General features: G+C 52.2%; 1 protein-coding gene across 1 annotated transcript in view; it reads left to right on the plus strand.

Moving 5' to 3' along the window:
- Positions 1-4: 4 nt before the first annotated feature.
- The window catches only part of CACNG4 (calcium voltage-gated channel auxiliary subunit gamma 4), a gene marked incomplete at its 5' end in the record, with an annotated part of 58,311 nt that continues 39,399 nt past the window's right edge, over positions 5-18,916 (plus strand). The window contains one exon of the mRNA XM_007959707.2: positions 5-215. Within this exon, the coding sequence (XP_007957898.2) occupies positions 5-215 (211 nt within the window). The remainder of the gene's footprint in view (positions 216-18,916) is intronic.

An 18,916-nucleotide genomic window follows, 5' to 3' on the forward strand; every position in this document is an offset into this window, starting at 1 on the left:
GCGATGCGACCGCGGGCTGCAGATGCTGCTGACCACGGCCGGAGCCTTCGCCGCTTTCTCGCTCATGGCCATCGCCATCGGCACCGACTACTGGCTCTACTCCAGCGCGCACATCTGCAACGGCACCAACCTGACCATGGACGACGGCCCCCAGCCCCGCCGCGTTCGCGGCGACCTCACCCACTCGGGGCTGTGGCGGGTGTGCTGCATAGAAGGTACGGCCGGCCTGGACCCCCCAACACACACACACGCGCACACACACCCCGTCCAGGGCGCGGACCCGCGAGGGGTGGGCGCGGCGCCGGTTTCGCGCGAGACACAAAGGAGCAGGTGAGGCGGGCGGGTCCCCTTGCGGCCAGCTGTGCACCAGCTCCGGGTCCCTCCCGGCCGGTGGGCCCCGACACACCGATCCTACAAACTCACCACTCGCACACGCACACCCCCTCGCAAGGGACACAATGAAACACACGACAACTCACGCGCGCGCGCGCGCGCGCGCGAAGCCAGGACCGGAGCGATCCCGAGGGGCAGCGCTGGCGCCCCCGGGGAGGTGGAGGCTGGCGAGGGGGTGGGAGGAGGCTGGGGTGGGGGGAACGGAAGGGCGAGGAGGGGAGAGAGGAGGGGGAGGGGTTGCTTGGCAACCGGTGTCTGTGCGATTGCTATGGGAACTGGCCATCCTGGGCGGGGCCGGCCGGGGGCGGGGAGCCAGGGCTGCTCAACGCTCGCTCTAGCCCTGGGGCCGGGGTAGGGGTGGGGGTGGATCCCGAGTGGGTCTAGGGGAGCCGAGTGGACCGAGCCCGACACCGCTGAGGTCCCGCTCCGCCACCTCCTCTTCCACTCGGCCACTGGCCCGCTCCTGCTGCGCCTTGGCGAGGGGAAGGGGCCACCACGAGTCTCTTCCCTTGGCAGAGAGCCATCTGTGCTGGACCCTCGGCAGGGCTGTTTCGGCAGACCTGAGCACCGGACTGGGGTGCGCAGCTAGCGCGAGCGGCCTGAAGGGGCGTGGTCGCCCGTCGGGGTGGCAGAGGCCCGGCTTTGCGACCCCCAGATGTGCCATGAGGCCGAATAGTTAGTTGATGCTGTGAGGATGGAATGCTTCCAGGGGTCGAGGCTGGGCACTTCCCGGACGGTGCGGACGGGCCCCTCCGGGAGGGGCCCAGACGCCTCCATCGCGGAAAGGCGCCCGCCCGCCCAGCTGCGGAACTTGAACTAACAGGTGGCCGTGGAGGGGCCCTCTGGTCCCGTCCACGCTGCGGACAAGTCCGCTGCTTGGGCTCCTCTTTCAGATGGGCGACAGGATGGGGGAGGGCGAGGCAGCTGGCGGAGGGTTCCTTGAATTTTTCAAAAACCCTTGGCCAGAGTTGCCTCGCTTTCTGTGGAACCTTTCCGTGTGTTAACTAAGCCCCTCGGTTGTTAAGGAAGTTCTTCCGTACATGTAACCTTCGTTGTTGCGTTATTGCGGTTACAGCCGCCTGCAGATTCCTTGAGCGTGGTTGGATCCTAGTGGAGGTTGGTAGGAAGCTCTTAAAAAGATGGCCCTTTTCTGGCCGCATCTGGATAAACTGAAAGAGGCTTTGTAAAGCTGGGGCGGCTCGTGGAGGCCGAACTTGCCTTCTCCCTGCTCTGCTCAGACCATGCCTGTTCCTGTCTGGAGCCCTGCCCACCCCTGTCCCCCATATCCTCTTGCAAAGGAGGTTGGCTTGCCCATTGCAGACTGGAGCTTAATGCAAGGGCTAAGTGGAGTCTCCAGGTCACATGAATGTGCGTTCAGTACTTTGGGAAACACGGTCACACAATGGAGCCAATGGGCCCACGAGCACACCCGCCTCCTTTCTTTTGAAAAACATCATTTTTTTCCCCCTGTGCAATTGCTCAGTTCATGAACACCTACTCCTCTCCTCCCGAGAATGTGCCCACGTCACTACCTGCCACAGCACCTGGGTTAAACACAGAGCAGGGGCTGCAGTGCCCCCGGGTGCTACCCCACCAGCTCCAGCAGCACTGTCTGCTCCCACTGTCCCCACCCCGAGGCACCCTTGGACCCCCGCCTTTCCCACTGGAAATTGGAATAACCCCTTCATACCGGCAAGCCTGGCCGCACAGTGTGGCTGGGGTGCCTCCTTTATTAATTCCTCCTCCTAATTAGGATTGATGCCGCACTTAGCATCTTGCCAGCTGCCTGGAGCCGTTTGCACTCAGTGCTCATCAAGAGAGCCCCAAGCTGATCTGGGCAGCTGGCTCTGCTGGCTGGAGTGGGGGGAGGTGGCAGGGGGGGATTGCCATCTGGGGGATTTTCAAAGAACTGGGCTGCTTCTGTCATCCCACAAGTTCTGGGGTTCTGAGGGCCAAACCAGGCCACATTTGCGGGTCAGAACAGCCTCAGGGGACCCAGGGCTGGGAGAGCTCCTGTAAGAGTCCTTGTGAGTGCTAGAATCACCTTGGCTGTTCCTCCACCTGGGTGGGAGCGGCCAACCTACCTCCTAAGCATGCATCAGGGACAGCATCACCACAGAGGTGACAGCTCCCGCCCTCTGACACCCCTCTGACCCTGCCACCTGCCAGCGAGTGGCCTGAACAGAGTTCTGAGAACACATTAACCCCAGGCCACTCCCTGGGGGCGTGGGGAGGGGAATCACTTCCATGTTGGCTTTTATGTGTAAAATGCGTTATTTCTACCTGTTCTCTAGCGAAGTGCCTCCAAAGCAGTGCATCCGAACCAAAATAATAATAATAATTATTATAAGGTCAAACCTCTGAGCTGAAACTGAAGAATTACTGGAGCCCACAGAGCGCTGGGTGTCACTGCAGGGCTCAGAAGGGGTCCCTGACAACTCCCAAACAGCCCAGGCTATTTCCTGGCCTTTTCCCGCAGACTGATTTGGCCAGGCCAGGGGAGCCCAGGTCCTCTGTGTATGAAGGCATCCCCGCAGTCTGCTAGGGCTGTGTGTAGAAGCCTGCCAGGCCCAGCCTCCCTAGTGCTTTCTGCCCCCCAAAAGCAAGTGCTCCCCCTGCTGTCTCTCTATGCCACAAGTGTCCAAATAGCCAAGTGTGGGAGCCTTGTGCACTTACCGCAGGGTATGTTCACAACAGCCCCCCTGGGGCCGGTGCTACCTCCACACTCACACCCCCCACCCCCATCCCCACCCCCACCTCATCATGCAGAACTGTAAACTGAGGCTTAAGGGCTGGTAAAGGACTTGCCCAGAGGGACCCAGTTAGGAGGTGGCTGGGCCGGATTTGAACTTTTGTCTCATTAGCCAGCTCTTCCCACCAAGACATCCTACCTGTTTGCAAACAGCTTCTGGATTGCCATTAAAAATAGAGCCAAGTACCGGACCACCCAGTGGACCCCAACTCTGAGCATCAGGGCAGCTGAGGCACACGTTACCTCTCTCTCTTCCTTCCTCCTCCTCCCTCCTCCCTCCCTCTTCCTTCTCTAGACTAACTTGTCCCCACCACTGTCAGGCATGTCCCCCCTCCACTTCAAGGTTCCACCTCATTCTTTATATCTTTGGTGACACCCAGCACAAGACTGAGGACCAAGGGAAGGAGTAATGTCTCTTGGTGGACATTAAATCAAAGGCATTACTAATGAACATTTGTTCAATCTCAAATTCATTTTGGAATTCAGTGGGGTATGGAGTGTAAGCAAACATGAAGAGCACACCATGTGTGCCAGGGACAGACTCCCCAGTGAGACAGGAGGAGAGGTTCTGGGTCCAAGGGTGGCACCTTCTGCCAAAGCCTCCTTACCCACCATTAGGTGGGTCATTACTGGGGCTGCTGCAGGCCAGGGCCCATGCACAACCCAGTCACTGTGCCGGCATCCAGACTGCGATAAAGGAATAAAAGGTCCTGTCAAAGCTCGGGCTTGGCAGCCCCCCTCCCCTCACATATCCCCCCATCACCTATGGATGAAGCCCCCAGCACACTCAGAGGTCTACCAGAGCCTTACGCTGCCAGCCTCAACACCAGTGGTGGTTCCAGTGCCTGCTTCCTGCCCAGGCCCTGGAAACATAGAGAAGGGGCTTTGTTCTACTCACCCTCACCGTTCTCACCCCGGCAGCAGCTGGCCCACCAGTGCCCACCACCAGTAGAGAAAAAGAAAATGTTAATACCACACAGTCAGTGACTACCCACCCAGAGACTCCAGCTGCCCAGAGGTGGGGGCGGGGCCCCTCCCAGCACAAATGGAACCCTTTCCTTGCAGGTCAGCTAGGAAGCTCTGCCTTAAACTATACTCTGGACATGGGACCATTTCGAGAGATTTGGATTCAAATAGCATCCTTTACCATGCTGGAGCAATGGTCAAGCACTTGACTGCTAAGCAGAAGGTCAGTGGTTTGAACCCACAGTGGCTCCATGGAACAGACCTGGCCATCCGCTCCTGTAAAGATTACAGCCTAGGAGACCCTATGGGGCAGTTCTCTGTCACGTGGGGTTGCCATAAGTCAGAATCAGCTGGACAGCACACACCCACCACCCGCCCTCTCCAAGCCAAGCCCCGGGTGAGGGACCGTTCATACCTGTGCGTGTATTAAAGAGTCCAAGTCGATGGCTTTTGGCATTTTCACAGAGTTGCGGAACCATCACCAGCATCGAGTTCCAGAACATTTTCGTCACCCCAGAAAGAGCAGTGTGCTCATTAGAAGTCACTCTCAGCACCCTCAGCACTCAACAACCGCTAATCTACTTTCTTTTCTTTCTTTTTTTTTTTTAATTAGGATTTGGGTGAAGATTTACAGAGTAAATTCACTTTTCATACAGCAGTTCACATATACTTTGTCTCATGTCATTGACCAAAATTTACAGTGCAACAGCTCCCCTCCCACTTTTTCCCCATAGTTACCTCCTCCCAGTGTCCATCCCTCCATACTCTTCTGCACCCTGAGCTATCTCCCTGTGCATAAGCAGCCCTTCCTTCTCCCATGATTGTTCTCTCCAGGGCGTGTGTCTACTTGAGGTAAATGTTTAACTCACATGCCTGTACTTTGTTTGGCTGGAAACCACAGTTGTGGGTTCAATTCCAGACCTGAAGGGCAGCTAGGGGCCATAGTCTCAGTGGTTACATCAGACTCTGTTGGACCAGCAAACCTGGTCCCCACCTTCTTTTTTTTTGCCTCCAAATGATTTTGAGTTTTGTTCCACATTGTTCTCCCTCTCCATCAAGGATCTCCTACATCCCTTCCAAGTGGATGGCAGTGGTACCTGGGCACCATCTAGTTCTTCTGGTCTCATAGTTGTGTAGGTTGCAGATCGGATGGTGTACCAGTCGCTAGGACTGATTGTTTCCATTAATTTTGGTTTTCTTCTTTCTTCTTGACGAGGAGAGACCCGTTGTTGCATCTAGATGGCAGCTTGCTAGCTTTTAAGATCCCAGTCGCTACTCGCCAAAGTAGTAGGTGGAACAATGTTTTGTATAGTATGTTATGCCAATTGAGCTTGATGTCCCCTGCAACTATGGTCCAAGCCCGCAGGATCAACTACTCGGTCCCTCTGGGTAGCTGGCTGTGACCAAGTAATGACCATAACCTTGCCCCTTGTCAGCTCTACTATACACCTGGGAATTCTGATCATTCACATGAACTTATAGGCCCATTGTCTGCCAACCCTATATATGATCTTGGATACACTCTCCATTTAGACATACCTAATTGTTTAGCTTGTTCACCTATCTATCTGTCCATATACCCATGTTTGCTTTCACTGATAACTCAGTACTGTATATGCAAAAGCATTCATATTTGTTGTCTGTACTGCCCATGTAACTCTCTCTGTCTTTCTCATCCTCAATGCTGCCATATTGGTCACTCACATTTGGTACATTGCCCTTCTCTTCACCCAAATCAATATTTATCTCTATCTATCTAACAGCATTCCCTCCCCTCCCCTCCCACCCCTGGTAACCAACAAAGAAAATGTCCTCCAATAGATAAACCTTTCCTTAACTTTTACAATAACGGACTAATACAATATTTGTCCTTTTGTGACTGACTTATTTCGCTCAGCATAATGTCCTCCAAATTCATCCACGTTATGCGGTGTTTTGCAGATTCTACATTATTCTTTAGCGTTGCATAGTATTCCATTGTGTGAATATACCATAGTTTGGTTATCCATTCCTCAGTTGTTGGACATCTAGGTTGTTTCCAAGTTTTGGCCATTGTAAATAGTGCTGCGATGAACATCGGCGTGCATATATCTGTTCTTGTTATGGCTCTCATTTGCTAATCTACTTTCTGACTCTATAGATTTGCCTAATCTATTTTATCCCCATGGAATCATCCAGTATGTGGTTTTTGTGAGTTTTGTCTATATATCAGTACTTCATTTCTTTTTATTGCCATGTAATATTCCCTTGCATGTTGGTGGTCATGTGGGTTGTTGGCACTTTTTGGCTATCACTTATACTGTTGCTGTGAACATTCACAGACCCCCATCTGTGTTTGCTTTCATCTTCTCTCACAATAGCCCACGGGCAGCTTGTCCACTCAGGCCCAGGTGACGGCAGTGAGAGCAGGCCTCCTGCCCTGCTGTGCCAACCTCCAGTAGCTCAGAACCTCACCCAAGGGCCTTCCTTTGCCCTTCAGTGTTAGTAATCACCATCATCTCTTATTGAAGATCTCAGTGCAGGACTTGGATTAGCTCATGTAATTGCCAACCACACTTTAAGGTAAATATTAATTACCTGCCTTTTCTAGATGGGTGTAGAAAATGAGGCTGAAGACGGTCACAGCTCCAGAGTGGCAGGCATGTCTCCACTGTCTGGGCCATGGCTGTGCTTGAACAGGGGGGTCTCTGCTTTCCTCCAGCCAAGGGAAGTTCTCCATTTTAACCACAGATTTGGGGTGGTGGTAGTGGTAAAGGGTGTCTCCCTTGCTGCTCCTGTTTGCTCACTCTCCAACCCATCAGGAATGAGACCTTGAGGTCCCTTCTCACCTTCCTTTAATGCCTGCTCCCCCAAGCCCTGATATTCACTCCCTTCACTTTCTTATAAGGAAGCTGCTTTTAGTTGGAGCCATCTGACTTAGTGGAGAGGAGCTGGGGGTCTCGGTGGACCCCAGCCTGGGAACTGACTTAATGGCTCCACCATAGTGCTGGCCTTGGAGGAACCCCATGTCAGGGGCTTCAGAATTACTCTGCAGAAAAACCAGTAGTTCCTTAAAATAAATCTGTGTCAGTCTCCTTGGGACTCTCAGAGGTTCATCCCAACGCAGGGGATTTTCAGGACAGAGTCACAGGAGCACAAAGCAGAAAGGAGCCTTGAGCCTTAGCATCCAGGGTCTCAGAGGCGAGGGGAGGAAAGACTAGCACAGTCCACCTGGGGGGACTGTGTGCCCAGAGAGAGCCCAGTGGGCCTGCAGCTCCTATCTGGCTGATCTGGCACCTCCCTCCCGCCTCTGATATTCTGCCACTCATACCCAGGGAGCCCCCGCCCACCACTTCCAGGTGGAGCTAGGCTCAGCACGGCCTCCCCAAGTGCTGGAGGAGGAGGAGGAGGAGGAACAGGAGGAAGAGGGGGTTTTTCTCAAGCTGCAGGAGACCTTCCTTTAGTTCAGGTGTTCTCAGCATTTTTGCTGCTAAGACACACACATGTGGGATAGAAAAACCTCTGGGGCATGCTTCTCATTCATTTATTCACTCATCCATCCATCCATTCATTCATTCATTCAGCACTTACTTGCTGAGACCTGCCATGTGTCAGACACTGAAGTTCTGGGTCCCAAGGTCCCAAGGGCAGGCAGTCTGGTGGGGTAGCTGACATTACCAAATCCTCAGGGGTGAGTGCTCGGAAAGGCTGGGGAGGGCAGCACTGGGTCGAGGAGGAAGGAAAGAGTGCTCAGGGAAGGGGATGTTCAAGGCCAAACCTGAACCACAAGCAGGACCAGGAAGAGGAACAAGCAGTCCGGGTTCTCAGGCAGGAGAGAACCTGGTGGGGCTGGAGGAGAGTGATGGGAGGGAGGGGGGCGGGGGAGGGGGAGGGCTCCCTCACAGGCTAGAGGTGTGGTCTGAGTCCGGTCAGGGTCAGGAGCCTGCCTTATTTAACATGAGTGCTATTCAGGAACTGGGGGCAGGACGGGAAAGAGATCTGATTTACGTTACGTTTTCAGAAGATCCTCTGGCTTCAATGGAGAGTCTGGGAGGCCACCAGGGGGCCAGGCAGGACATGGTGGCAAGCCACCAGGCAGGATACCTGGGAGCAGAGGGCAGCACCAGAATGGGGAGAAGTGGCGGGAGGGATGGGAGAAGGGGTGAGGAGTCAAGGCTGACTGCCCAGATTCCAGCTGTGGCAGCCAGCTGTGGCAGCTGGCTAGAGGTGGTGCCATTTCCGGAAGAGGAAGGTGGAGGAAAGAGGAAGATTGGGAGAGAAAATCAGTCCATCTGTGGGAGTTCCCCAGTTTGGGCACTACTGCCCTGTATTCCCACAGGCAAAAGCAGTGCCTGAGCGTGCCATAGAGCCTAACTCAGGAGCACCCCAGTGACTCATATTATCCCAAGGGTTGTGGTCCATCAGTGGCCTCTCATGACAGGACAGGGGTTCTCAACCTCACCATGATTGACATCTGGGCTGGGTCACTCTTTATTGTGTGTGTGTGTGGGGGGCATTTCTGTGCACTGTTGGATGTTTAGCAGCAGCCCTGGACCCTGGTAGCACAGTGGTTAGGCAGGCGGCTGCTAACCCAAAGGTTGGCAGTTCAAACTCACCCAATGGCTTCACGGGAGAAAGACTGGCAACCTATAGACTGGATAGCCAAGGAAACACTACAGGGCAGTTCTCCTCTCTCTGGGAACCAGAATCAACTCCACAGCATCCAACAACAGCATCCCTGGCCTCTCCCCACTAGATATCCGTAGCACCCCCCAAAAAATATCACTCAAAAATGTCTCCAGACATCGCCACTATCCCCTGGGGGGCAGAAGTGCCTGTGGTGGAGACCCACTGCTGTGGGGGCATCATGTAGGTAGGTGGGGGTAGATTTTGGGTAGCTAGTAAGAGCAGTACTCCTTTTTCCTCCCTTCAGGAATGCACAAGGCATGTGAGGGAGAGTGAGCCTCTTACAGGAATGGACAGGTCTGCTCCTGTGAGTGGGGGAGTCAGTCCTGCCCAGCCAGCCCCGTTACATTATTAACAGCCACGAACCGCACAAGGCCCAGCTCACCCCTGCCTGAGACTCCTTGTAGATACTCAAAATGTATCACTTCCGTCTTCTTTCCATATTTTCTGAACTTTGGAAGTTTTTCCAGAAGAAGTAATTTGCCCCAACTTTGCCTCTGCCCTGAGCGAGGCCCCAGGACAGTTCACGGGCCTCCAGGGTCTGGGGACGGAAGAAGGTGAACCTCCCCGGGGTGTTGGGGCAGGCAGAGTCTGGTGCTTTCCGGGAGACTCCTGGACACAGGAGCGCTGTGGCTCCCGTGAGCTGTGAAATTAGGGCCCTTAAGGGCTCTCAGTTAGGAGTTGAACTCGGATCCAGCACCAAGGCGGTGCTGGGGTGGCGGCAGTGGTGGCCCTCATCTCATTTGCTGGCTCAGTGAGTTTGCCACGTGCCCTGCCTACCCTCCCCGGCCCTGAGGAGCAGAGAAGAGCCAGAGAAGCGGTTGTTCTGCGCTGACATGAGAGCCATGAGGCGGGAGCCAAGTGGCGTGGTTTGCTATCTGACGAACAGAAAGATAGTGCCTTGGGGGGCTTTGCTGATGCTGGAGACACACAGAGGCTTCATGGCACAACCCTCCGTCCCTCCATTGCTTATCGAGCACCTGCTGGGTGCCAACCTCTGGGTCAGGTGCTGAGGCAGCCATTGTGAGCTTCCAGTGCCATGTGATAGGGGCTGTGGTAAAGAAGACCAGGGTGCTGGGGTGCAGAAGTTACCAGAAGGGGAGTCAGAAACCTGTGACCTGGTCCCAATTCTGCCACTCACCACTCTTCCTTAACCTCCTACAGCCTCATTTGGCTTGGCTGTCAGGTTGGCAAATGGTACCGGTCCTTCCTTGCATCTCTCTCCATCCGTCCTCCCCGTCCATCTGTCCTCCCTCCATCCTCCTAGCCTCTCCATCCCTCCTCCCCATCCATCCCGCTTCTTTCCTCCTCCATCTCCCCTCTCTCCATCCGTCCTCCCCATCCGTCCTCCCTTCACCCCCTTCCTTCATCCTCTGTCCACCCTCTATCCATCCTCCCTCCCTCTGTCCATCCGTCTCCCTTCCACTTCCCCTCCCCTCCCTCCATCTCTTCACCCATCCTTTCTCCATCCCTCCACTTACCCTCCCTCTAAGCCCCCTTCAGCCTCCTTCCCTCCCTCCCTCCATTTTCCTCTCTCTCCATCCCTTCTCCATCCCCCACCCTCCCTTCATCTCCCTGCCCTCCCCCATCCTCTCTCCGTCCTCCATCTCTTTATCCTCCCCACTCCATCCCCTTTCCCAGGGTTATGCAGAAACCCAACGAGAAGATATTTGGGAAATTGCTATGAAAAGCACAGTGGTTGTGCTTTCACAAAGGTACCATAGAAGGGACAGTGACTTCTTGGAAACACAGTTGGCTTTGCCATTTGGATTTTCACTTCAAAGCCTGGTTTCACTGTGACACCATTGCAGGAACAGCATGTGGTGGTAACTTCATGCCTTGGACATGCTGCTGCTGGCTAATGTGGTCTGATTTCAGGAAAATTTCCCCTGCCCCCTTTCCCACTTGCTTGGTCATTAGTTGATCCACCCAGCAAACCCCCAAGAGGCTGTTTTTTTTTGCCATGCACAGTGCTGGGCGCTGCAGAGATGAGGGTGGACAAGGTTAAGACAATCTCTTCCGGATTCCTTATGCTTCTCACCAGTCCTGTTGCTCTACCTCCAACACACCACAGCTGCCCCTCTCCTTCTTCCCACCTCTGCGGCTGCATCTGGCTCCAAGCCTCTGTCCTCTCCTGACTAAATGCCTGCAGTAGCATCCTAGCTGGTCTCCCTGTTTTCTCTCCCACTCCTGGGCTAGCTGTTCTCCACGTGCAGCCAGAAAGATTTTTTAAAATATGAATCCTGTTGCATCATTCCCCAGCTCAGAACTGTTCAGTGAGACTACATCCCACTTGTGATAACATCAGGTTCCTTCCCCATGTGACCAAGCCCCTGGTCTCCTCTCCTACCGGGGTAGGTGACATCTGAACCCAGTCAGAGCAGTGGTAAATGAGATGGGAGATTGGGTCAAAAAGATCTGCATTTGAATCCTGGCTGTATCCTGTATTAGCGCTATGACCTTGGGCAAATTCCCTGCCCTCTTTGAGCCTCAGTTTTCTTATCTGCAAAATGGGGATACAATGAGTTGTCACAAAGATTGTGTGAGATTGTGCATGAAAAGCCCACAGCATGCTGCCTGCCACTTGATTGCCCCTGTTTCTTGGAAAGCCTGCTGTACTGAAGGCGCCTCTAGTGGGTTTGCAAGGCCAGGGAGCCTGGAGAGGTATTGCAGGCGATGCTAATGGGAGACGCTGGACCACATCATGGTGGACCTTTTCATGCCAAACCTGGGAGATACTTAATCCTGAATGCAATGGGAAGCCATCAATTGGGTGTTTTGTGTTTTTGTTTGTTTGTTTGTTTTTTAATTTTTATTGTGATTTGGGTGAAAGTTTACAGAGCAAATTCAATTTCCATATAGTAGTTCGTACACATTTTGCCTCATGACGTTGATTGCAATTTCCTGAAATGTAACAGTTCTCTTCCCACTCCCTCCCTGTTTTACCTCTTCCCTGTGTCCTACCCTGCCATGCACTCCTGCCCCTTGAGCTGTCTCCATGTGCATACACTGCCCTTCTGTTTTCCCATGATTGATCTCTTCAGGGAGTGTATCTACCTGATGTAAATGTTCAGCCCATATGCTGGTCTTTTATTTGGCTGGAAGCCACAGGAGTTCAATTCCAGACCTGAAGGGCAGCTAGGGGCCATAGTCTGAGGGGTTTCACCAGGCTCTATCAAACCAACAAACCTGGTCTTTTTTTTTTTTTCCCCATGATTTTGAGTTTTGTTCCACATTGTTCTCTTACTCTATCCAGAATCTCCTGCACCGATTCCCCTCTGAGTGACTGACAGTGGTAGCCGGGCACCATTCAATTGGGTTTTACATTGGGACCCCTCCCCATGAGGTAGGTAGGTTAGAGTCAGGAGAGCCCCGGGAGACTGGGAGGTAGTGGCAGTTGTCCCAGAGTGAAATGACGAGGGTCTGAGCGGGAGCAGTGGCGTGGGGGAGGCAGTAGCTTTTGGAGTCCAGGAATTCCAAGATGGTGATAGCAGAACATTAAAGCAAGCATGGAACCCTTTGAGCATGGGGCTTTATGCACAGGTAACACAGAGATGAAGCTGGCCTGGGTGACACTGGTTATTTTACACCCTTTGGATATGTCCTGTTTTAGGGACCTGGATTTTTCTGAGGCTGTCCTGATTTGAAATCTTATGGAATCCCTTCCCCCAAAGACACTAAGGATGCTGCCATTTCCGAATCTCCAGTATTGCCTCTTCTCCAACAACAATGCAAAATCTGTCACCTGATGTCTTATCTAGAGATTTGCCTGAGAAAATATGGGTTGCCACTGTGCCGTGTGCCCTGTAGGGGAACTCAAGGCACTGGGGTTAAACATTGACAGCCTGTCAGCTTATCACGAGGGGGAAGTTGTTTGCCTACGTGGATAAGGGTCTCCAGCTGGCCATCCAGCTCCGTGCATGCAGCCTGTCTAAAGCCCAGCTCTCCTCTCTCTACCCCACCCCAGACCACTTCTCCTTGTGTTCCGTGCTAGGGGAATGGCTTCACTGCCCAGTTTTCCAGGCTGAGCACTGGGGCATCTTCCTGGCCTCCTACTTCTCTTACCACCCCCTCCATTCAGCCAGTGAACCAGGCCTCCTAAAGCCTTTGGAACCCATTATCTCTTGAAGAGGAGATGGGACGTGGTGGTTAAGATGGTGGAGGAGGGCCCAGGTCCTGCAATGAGTCAGGATTTCAATCCAGGCTCTGCCTCCTGTTATCCATGGGACCTTCTTTGAGCCTCAGTTGCCTTCTTTGTAAAATGGGGTGGTTAGTAAAACCTACTGTGCTGGGAGGATAAAATACATTAGGACTTAGGCTTGGGCCTGGCATAGAAAGGGTTGGATGCATGGTGGTTACATTTATCTGCTCACCCCAAGAGCGCACTGTGAGGTGAGGCCCAGCGGGGAGGGCCCCAAGTGACACCAGGTCTTGGAAGAACAGATCTTGTGCTCTTGACCCTTTCTTACCCAGGAATCCCCCTGCCCACTTCATCCCTAGCCCCCAGACCAAACCACAGGCAGGAAAAGGAACATGGAGCCCTGAAGGCTCCCCGAGGACATCTCAGGACACTCAGGCTCCCGTCCAGGGGCTGAAAAGTCCAGCCAAGGCCATGTCACCAGCTCATCACGAACAGGCGGCAGGGGAGGATGCCCTGAGTACTTCCTGCGCCTGCTCTGAAAGGCCCCGATAACAAGTGCACATTGACGCCCAGGTTCCCCAGGGCAGCGTGCTGTTCCCGGCGTGCATCTGAGCCCTGGCCGAGACATTTTCTCGCTTCAGCAGTTTGGCATGTCATACAAAGGGGCTCTGATTTTTCCTGATGTCCAACTCCTCTTGCATGAAAAATGGCTTTTGTTGTCTTTCTGCCCACAGATTCCTTGCGTGTGAGTCAAGGCCAGGTGCCTGGTGGACGGAGAGCGCCCATTTGCTTAATCACCCGAGGGACTCCCTGCTTTTCTACCTTGACCACCACTTGTAGCTCATGGCCTTGAGGTTCAGTCTCTGGGAGATGAGTGCTACTCCTGGGCTGATTCCTACCTTCCTACTGCTCAGCTCTTCTTCCCATGCACTGGCTGTTTTTGATGTGTCCCAAGGGTCGCTGTTTGGTTGCTACCACTCCCATTGTCCCCACCACACCCACCAGGAGCCATCTGGTCAACCAATGGCTCCTCTGCCATAAGCATCATCTGAAACCCAAGTCAACGTCCCCATCCTCCTTCCAGTCCTCCCTTCCCTCTCTTTCCTTCCTTTCTTATTCGTATTTCTAGTTCTTTTTCTCCTTTCTACTTTGCCATATTTAAACCACTCAAGGTGTCTCCGACTTCCTGCTCAAGGCAGTCTTTGAAAGTTCTGGAGGCATTTACTAGATAAAAATGTATTCTTTTAGCTCTGTATTAGGAGGGTTATTAAACATGGGTAGAACTAATTCTGTTCCATAGCAATTGAATGACTCAAAAACTCACAGATGTGAAACCTCTGAAGATCGTCTCTGTAAAATGAGGTGAACGTGTTCCATTAGGCCAGAGGAAAACAGTGGAAGGAAATTCAACAAAATGTTAAAGTGGTGGTCATGGGGACAATGACTGGTTTATTTTATCTCCTGTTTTCTCCCCAGTCATACATCCTGTTTGGGGAAAATATAAACCTAGTATTTAAATAAAAAGAGTGTTAGGCGCAGTCCTCAGTCCTGAGACAGATGAGTGGACGTGTACGTTCATTCAGCACTGGAGGTACTTGTTCGCTTTATTATTAAATGCATCTGGGAACACACTCCAGGCACCACGCCCAGGCACCTCTTGCCAGTGTTTTATTCCCTGACCGCGTTGATTCCTGGATGAAAAAGCCTTTGTGGGCCTCCCACAGTTGAATCATTATTTCCTGTCAGCACAATTTACACATTGGGGTTCCATTCCTAGAAATCTACCTTATGCAATAAAAGTGGCCACAAAAGTGAGTAAAAATGAAATAAACCCAGATACATGCTCTCACCAAATTTTATCACAAATGTGAAACTACCCACTTACTCTCCCCGCTTGTCCCAAATGTTCCTTTGAGGGAATTTTTCTGCCTGAGCCGGACTTAAAATATGAATACAGTGAAGTCTGAATGGAAGAGGCTGCTCTCCTCACCCTGGAACGTCCCTGTGGCACGGTTCGGGAAGCTTCATTGCACCAAAAAGCCTGGCCCTATTTAGAATAGAGGGTTCTCTGCCTCAAAATTTCTCTGTTGCCAAATCCATTTGTGCAAATTCTTTAGAAAAATGTTTGCCTAATGAATGTTGGAGGGAAGGCAGTTTCCCCCATGACTTGGTGTTAGCCGTCACTGAGTTGGCCCCTGAGTCACGGTGACACCATTCGCCAGGGAAGGAAACTGCCTGGTCCCCATGTTACGTGCAGATCGGACCCTGTAGAGTGGCCTGCTTCCCGGTTGGTCCTTGTTACCAGGTGTTTGTAAATGCTCATTTCAGTTGTTAGTGGCAGTCTTAGTTAAGATGCACATCTGGTGAGTGTGTGTAGAGGGGACTTAGGTCACTAGTTCAGCAGTATCCCGCTGAGACCTCCAGTACTTGGGTTAGAAAGTCAATCCGTAATTCTAAGCAAAAGCTCTGAACCCCTAATGACAAATGTCTGTTCCTTTCTCCTTGTTCACTCTTTCCTGGACCTGAAAACAAAGCACTCATCCTCAGCCCTTGAAAACCCTTCATATTCTCAGAAACAATTGTTATATCCTCCTTTAGTCTCCTCTTCTCTAGGGGAATGGGAAGGAAATTTGCCTGGTTTTTGTGTTTTTCTTAAACCAGGTTGTTTCTCTAGACTGTTTCTGGCTTGACATCAACAGACATTTGTGTAATGCCTGTCAGTGCGGAGCTGTATGGGAAGCGCAGGGGTCCCAGGCCCATAGGAGAACCTCAGCAAGTATTAGAGGTGGATGGATGGGGTGCCCGTGAGCAGTGCCTGGGCAGCCCTGCCCAGCGGTAATGGTGCCCTGGACCCCTCCACCATTAGCTGCTGAGTCATCTCATGCTTTCTGCTCACTTCTGTTTAGGGTACCTGATTTTGTTCTAAACAAGAGCAAATATTTATTTATATTTATTTTAAAATAAGAGTAAACACCTAGAACAAATATCTTTCGAGCACTCACTGTGAACCAAGCGTTACATGTATCATCTTTTCATATATTACCTCATTTCATCCTCATAACAACGATTATTGAAATAACTGCTATTTATTCAGCTCCATGAGGTACATTGCCATACCCAGCTGGTATAAAAGGTTAGCGCTCAGCTGCTAACCAAAAGGTTGAAGGTTTGAGTCTACTCAGGTACCTCAGAAGAGAGATCTGGCAATCTCCTTCTGAAAATCCAGCCATTGAAAACCCTATGGAGCGTAGCTCTGCCCTGACCTATGTCATGTTGCCATGAGTTGGAACCTACTCCATGGTAACTTCCTTTCAATATGTATTTTATAGAGAAAGAGTTAACCCTTGCATGGCCCTTCCTAGGTGCCAGGAATTGTCCTTGAGTTTTCACATATTGACTTGGTTACTCCTCAGCAGCCCCATGAGGTTGGTACTGTCACTACCCCCATTGTATAGATGGGGAAACTGAGGTTCAGAGAGGTGAAGTCACTTTCCCAAAGTCCCAGAGCTAACAAGTGGTGAAGTGGGGATTCAAACCCAATGTAGCTTCAGGTTCCATTCCCTTAGTTGTCAAGCTATACCGCCTCCCAGTTGATGACAGCGGTGGGTACAATTTATTGAAATCTCTTACATGTGGGCACTTTGCGTAGTTTATTTCAGCTTCACCACACACAGTGCGTATAATCCTTCTCATATGGGAAGCAGAGAGACTGAGGCAGGCTAAACAGCCTGAGACACAGGCCAGTGTTTGCACAGAAGCTTATGTCCAAACCCCATTGCAAATTCTTTCTCCATCTCGTGCAGCCAGGAGCGGAAGGGCCCTGCCTCGGTTTCCCCAAGGAGAGCGTGCGGGGTGGCTTGGTGTCCTGTAATTTTCCTACTGCCCTGGCCAACCCAGGAAGCCCAGAGGCCACAGGGCAGACTGCCGATGCTGGAAGGGGAGGTTGGCTGTGAAGACAAAGCCAGAGCCACTTGCCAGATGTGTCTGTGGGCAGCGGTGCGGCAGGCTTCTCAGAGGAGGCAGGCACAGCGTCGTGACAGAACAGAGCACGATGCCAAGTCCCAGATCTGACTCATGCAGCCGGGAGAGGAAGGGTCCTGCCATCAGATCGAGGGTGGCGCTAAGGAGAGGGAGCTCTCAGCAAAGAAGGTGAAAACCGTTCTGCTCAAGACAGCTCCTTTAGTGAGACATGAACGGTGTACTTCCCACCCCCGGATCCCACGTTTAGCAGGTGATGCTACCCGCCAGCGCGCTTTCATACCCAGATTCTAATTGTTGCCATGCACATGGCAACTCCCAGCTCCCAGAGACGGATAGAAAAACAGGTCCGTTCATGCTGGATGATTCCATTCACGTGAAGCCCAAATGCAGCCAATCCCTCTGGTGCGGTGCAAGTCGGGAAGGAGGGCCTCTGTGGATTATTGTCTGCGATGGCGCAGGAGGGAGCCTTTGGGGGCGTGGGCGTGTCCTGTATCATGATCTGGGGGTAGACGTGTGTTCATCCAGGCGCACTCTTAGGGTTACTCTCTGTAGATTATCCTCAATGAAAATTAAAACCATGGGAGAACAGAAGGGCGGTGTTTGCACAGGGAGACCGCTGGGCTGGGGGGCGGGGGCGAGCAGGAGTGCATGGGAGGGAAGGACACAGGGAAGAAGTAAATATGGGGAGGAAGTGGGAAGAGAGCTGTTACATTGTGGAGAACTACAGTCAATGTCATGAGACAAAATGTGTGTGAACTACCGTATGAAAAATCCAAATCACCATAAAAATTAAAAAAATGAAAACAAACAAGCATAGGCCTGGGGTAACAGAGACCCCCAGGTGGCCTGCCACCAGCCCTCACCTGCCCCCAGGGATTGCTAACTGTTGACCTGTGGTATCTTCAGTTCTGCTCATCCTGCTGTTCATTGGGAATGTGTGCACCTGGCCCTCTGCTAAGTTCTGGGGACTCAAGACTGAATCCATTCATTCATTCAACAATTATTTTTCAGTCTGGGCACTGAGGAATGTGGCTTGACTTCCTGGAGCTCAGTGAAATCTGTGGCTCAGACAGCATCTCCCATTTGTCCACGTCTCATGGTTTATAGTCTGTCGCGGAAGGTAGGTTCTGTGGGTGAGGTGGGTTCTGTCACAGCTGGGACTTCAAGTCACCTTCCCCATCTGAGCCCACCTGGTGGTTAGGTGGGAAGTTGGCTGCCTCCTCCCAACCAGCCCCAGCCTGAGGGCAGTGCCCACTGGGCTGAGCTCATCTGCTAGTAGGGCTGGTCCAAAGGGTGGCAGAGGCTCAGCCAGGTTTGGATGAGGAAGGTCTGCATGAGAACAAGGAAGGAATGGCCTGCTTCTCTGAGTATCTGTGGTGACTGGGATTTTGAGAGGCTGCCTGTCCACCCTGCCCCGGAGACACCCTCACCAGCTCTCCTCTGGCCCTATCTGGCCCCAACACCCCACCAGTATTTTCAGACCACAGGCTGAGTTCTGGGCACCCAAAGATTTATTCGTTCATTCATTCATTCAGCAAATACGTATTGAGGGCCTGCCGCTTACCGCATTCTAGGTGGTAGGGAAAGTTTTATTCACACACACACACACGTACACATATATACATACACGTATACACACATAACCACACATGCACACACGTCCACACATGAGTTGATCCCGACTCATGGCAATCCCACGTGCATCGGGGTAGAGCTGTGCTCCATAGGGTTTTATCTTTATTTTTCTTTTTAACTTTTTATTATGTCCACAGGGTTTTCAGTGACTGAGTTTCCTGGTCACTCACTAGGCCCTTCTTCTGAGGCACCTCTGAATAGACTCAAACCTCCAAACCCCTAATTAGTAGCTAAGCGTGTTGACTGTTTGCACCCCCAGTGACTCTGTTTTATCCACAGCAGTGAATAAGACAGACAATTCCTTTAGTACTGATATTGTAGCAGGATAGACAAACAATGAAGAAAAGAGGGCGTGTCAGGGTGAGCCTTGTGGGGTTAGAGGG

Source organism: Orycteropus afer, unplaced genomic scaffold, assembly GCF_000298275.1.
Source record: "Orycteropus afer afer isolate SDZICR_OR568_19922 unplaced genomic scaffold, OryAfe1.0 scaffold00018, whole genome shotgun sequence".
NCBI classification, from domain to species: Eukaryota; Metazoa; Chordata; class Mammalia; order Tubulidentata; family Orycteropodidae; genus Orycteropus; species Orycteropus afer.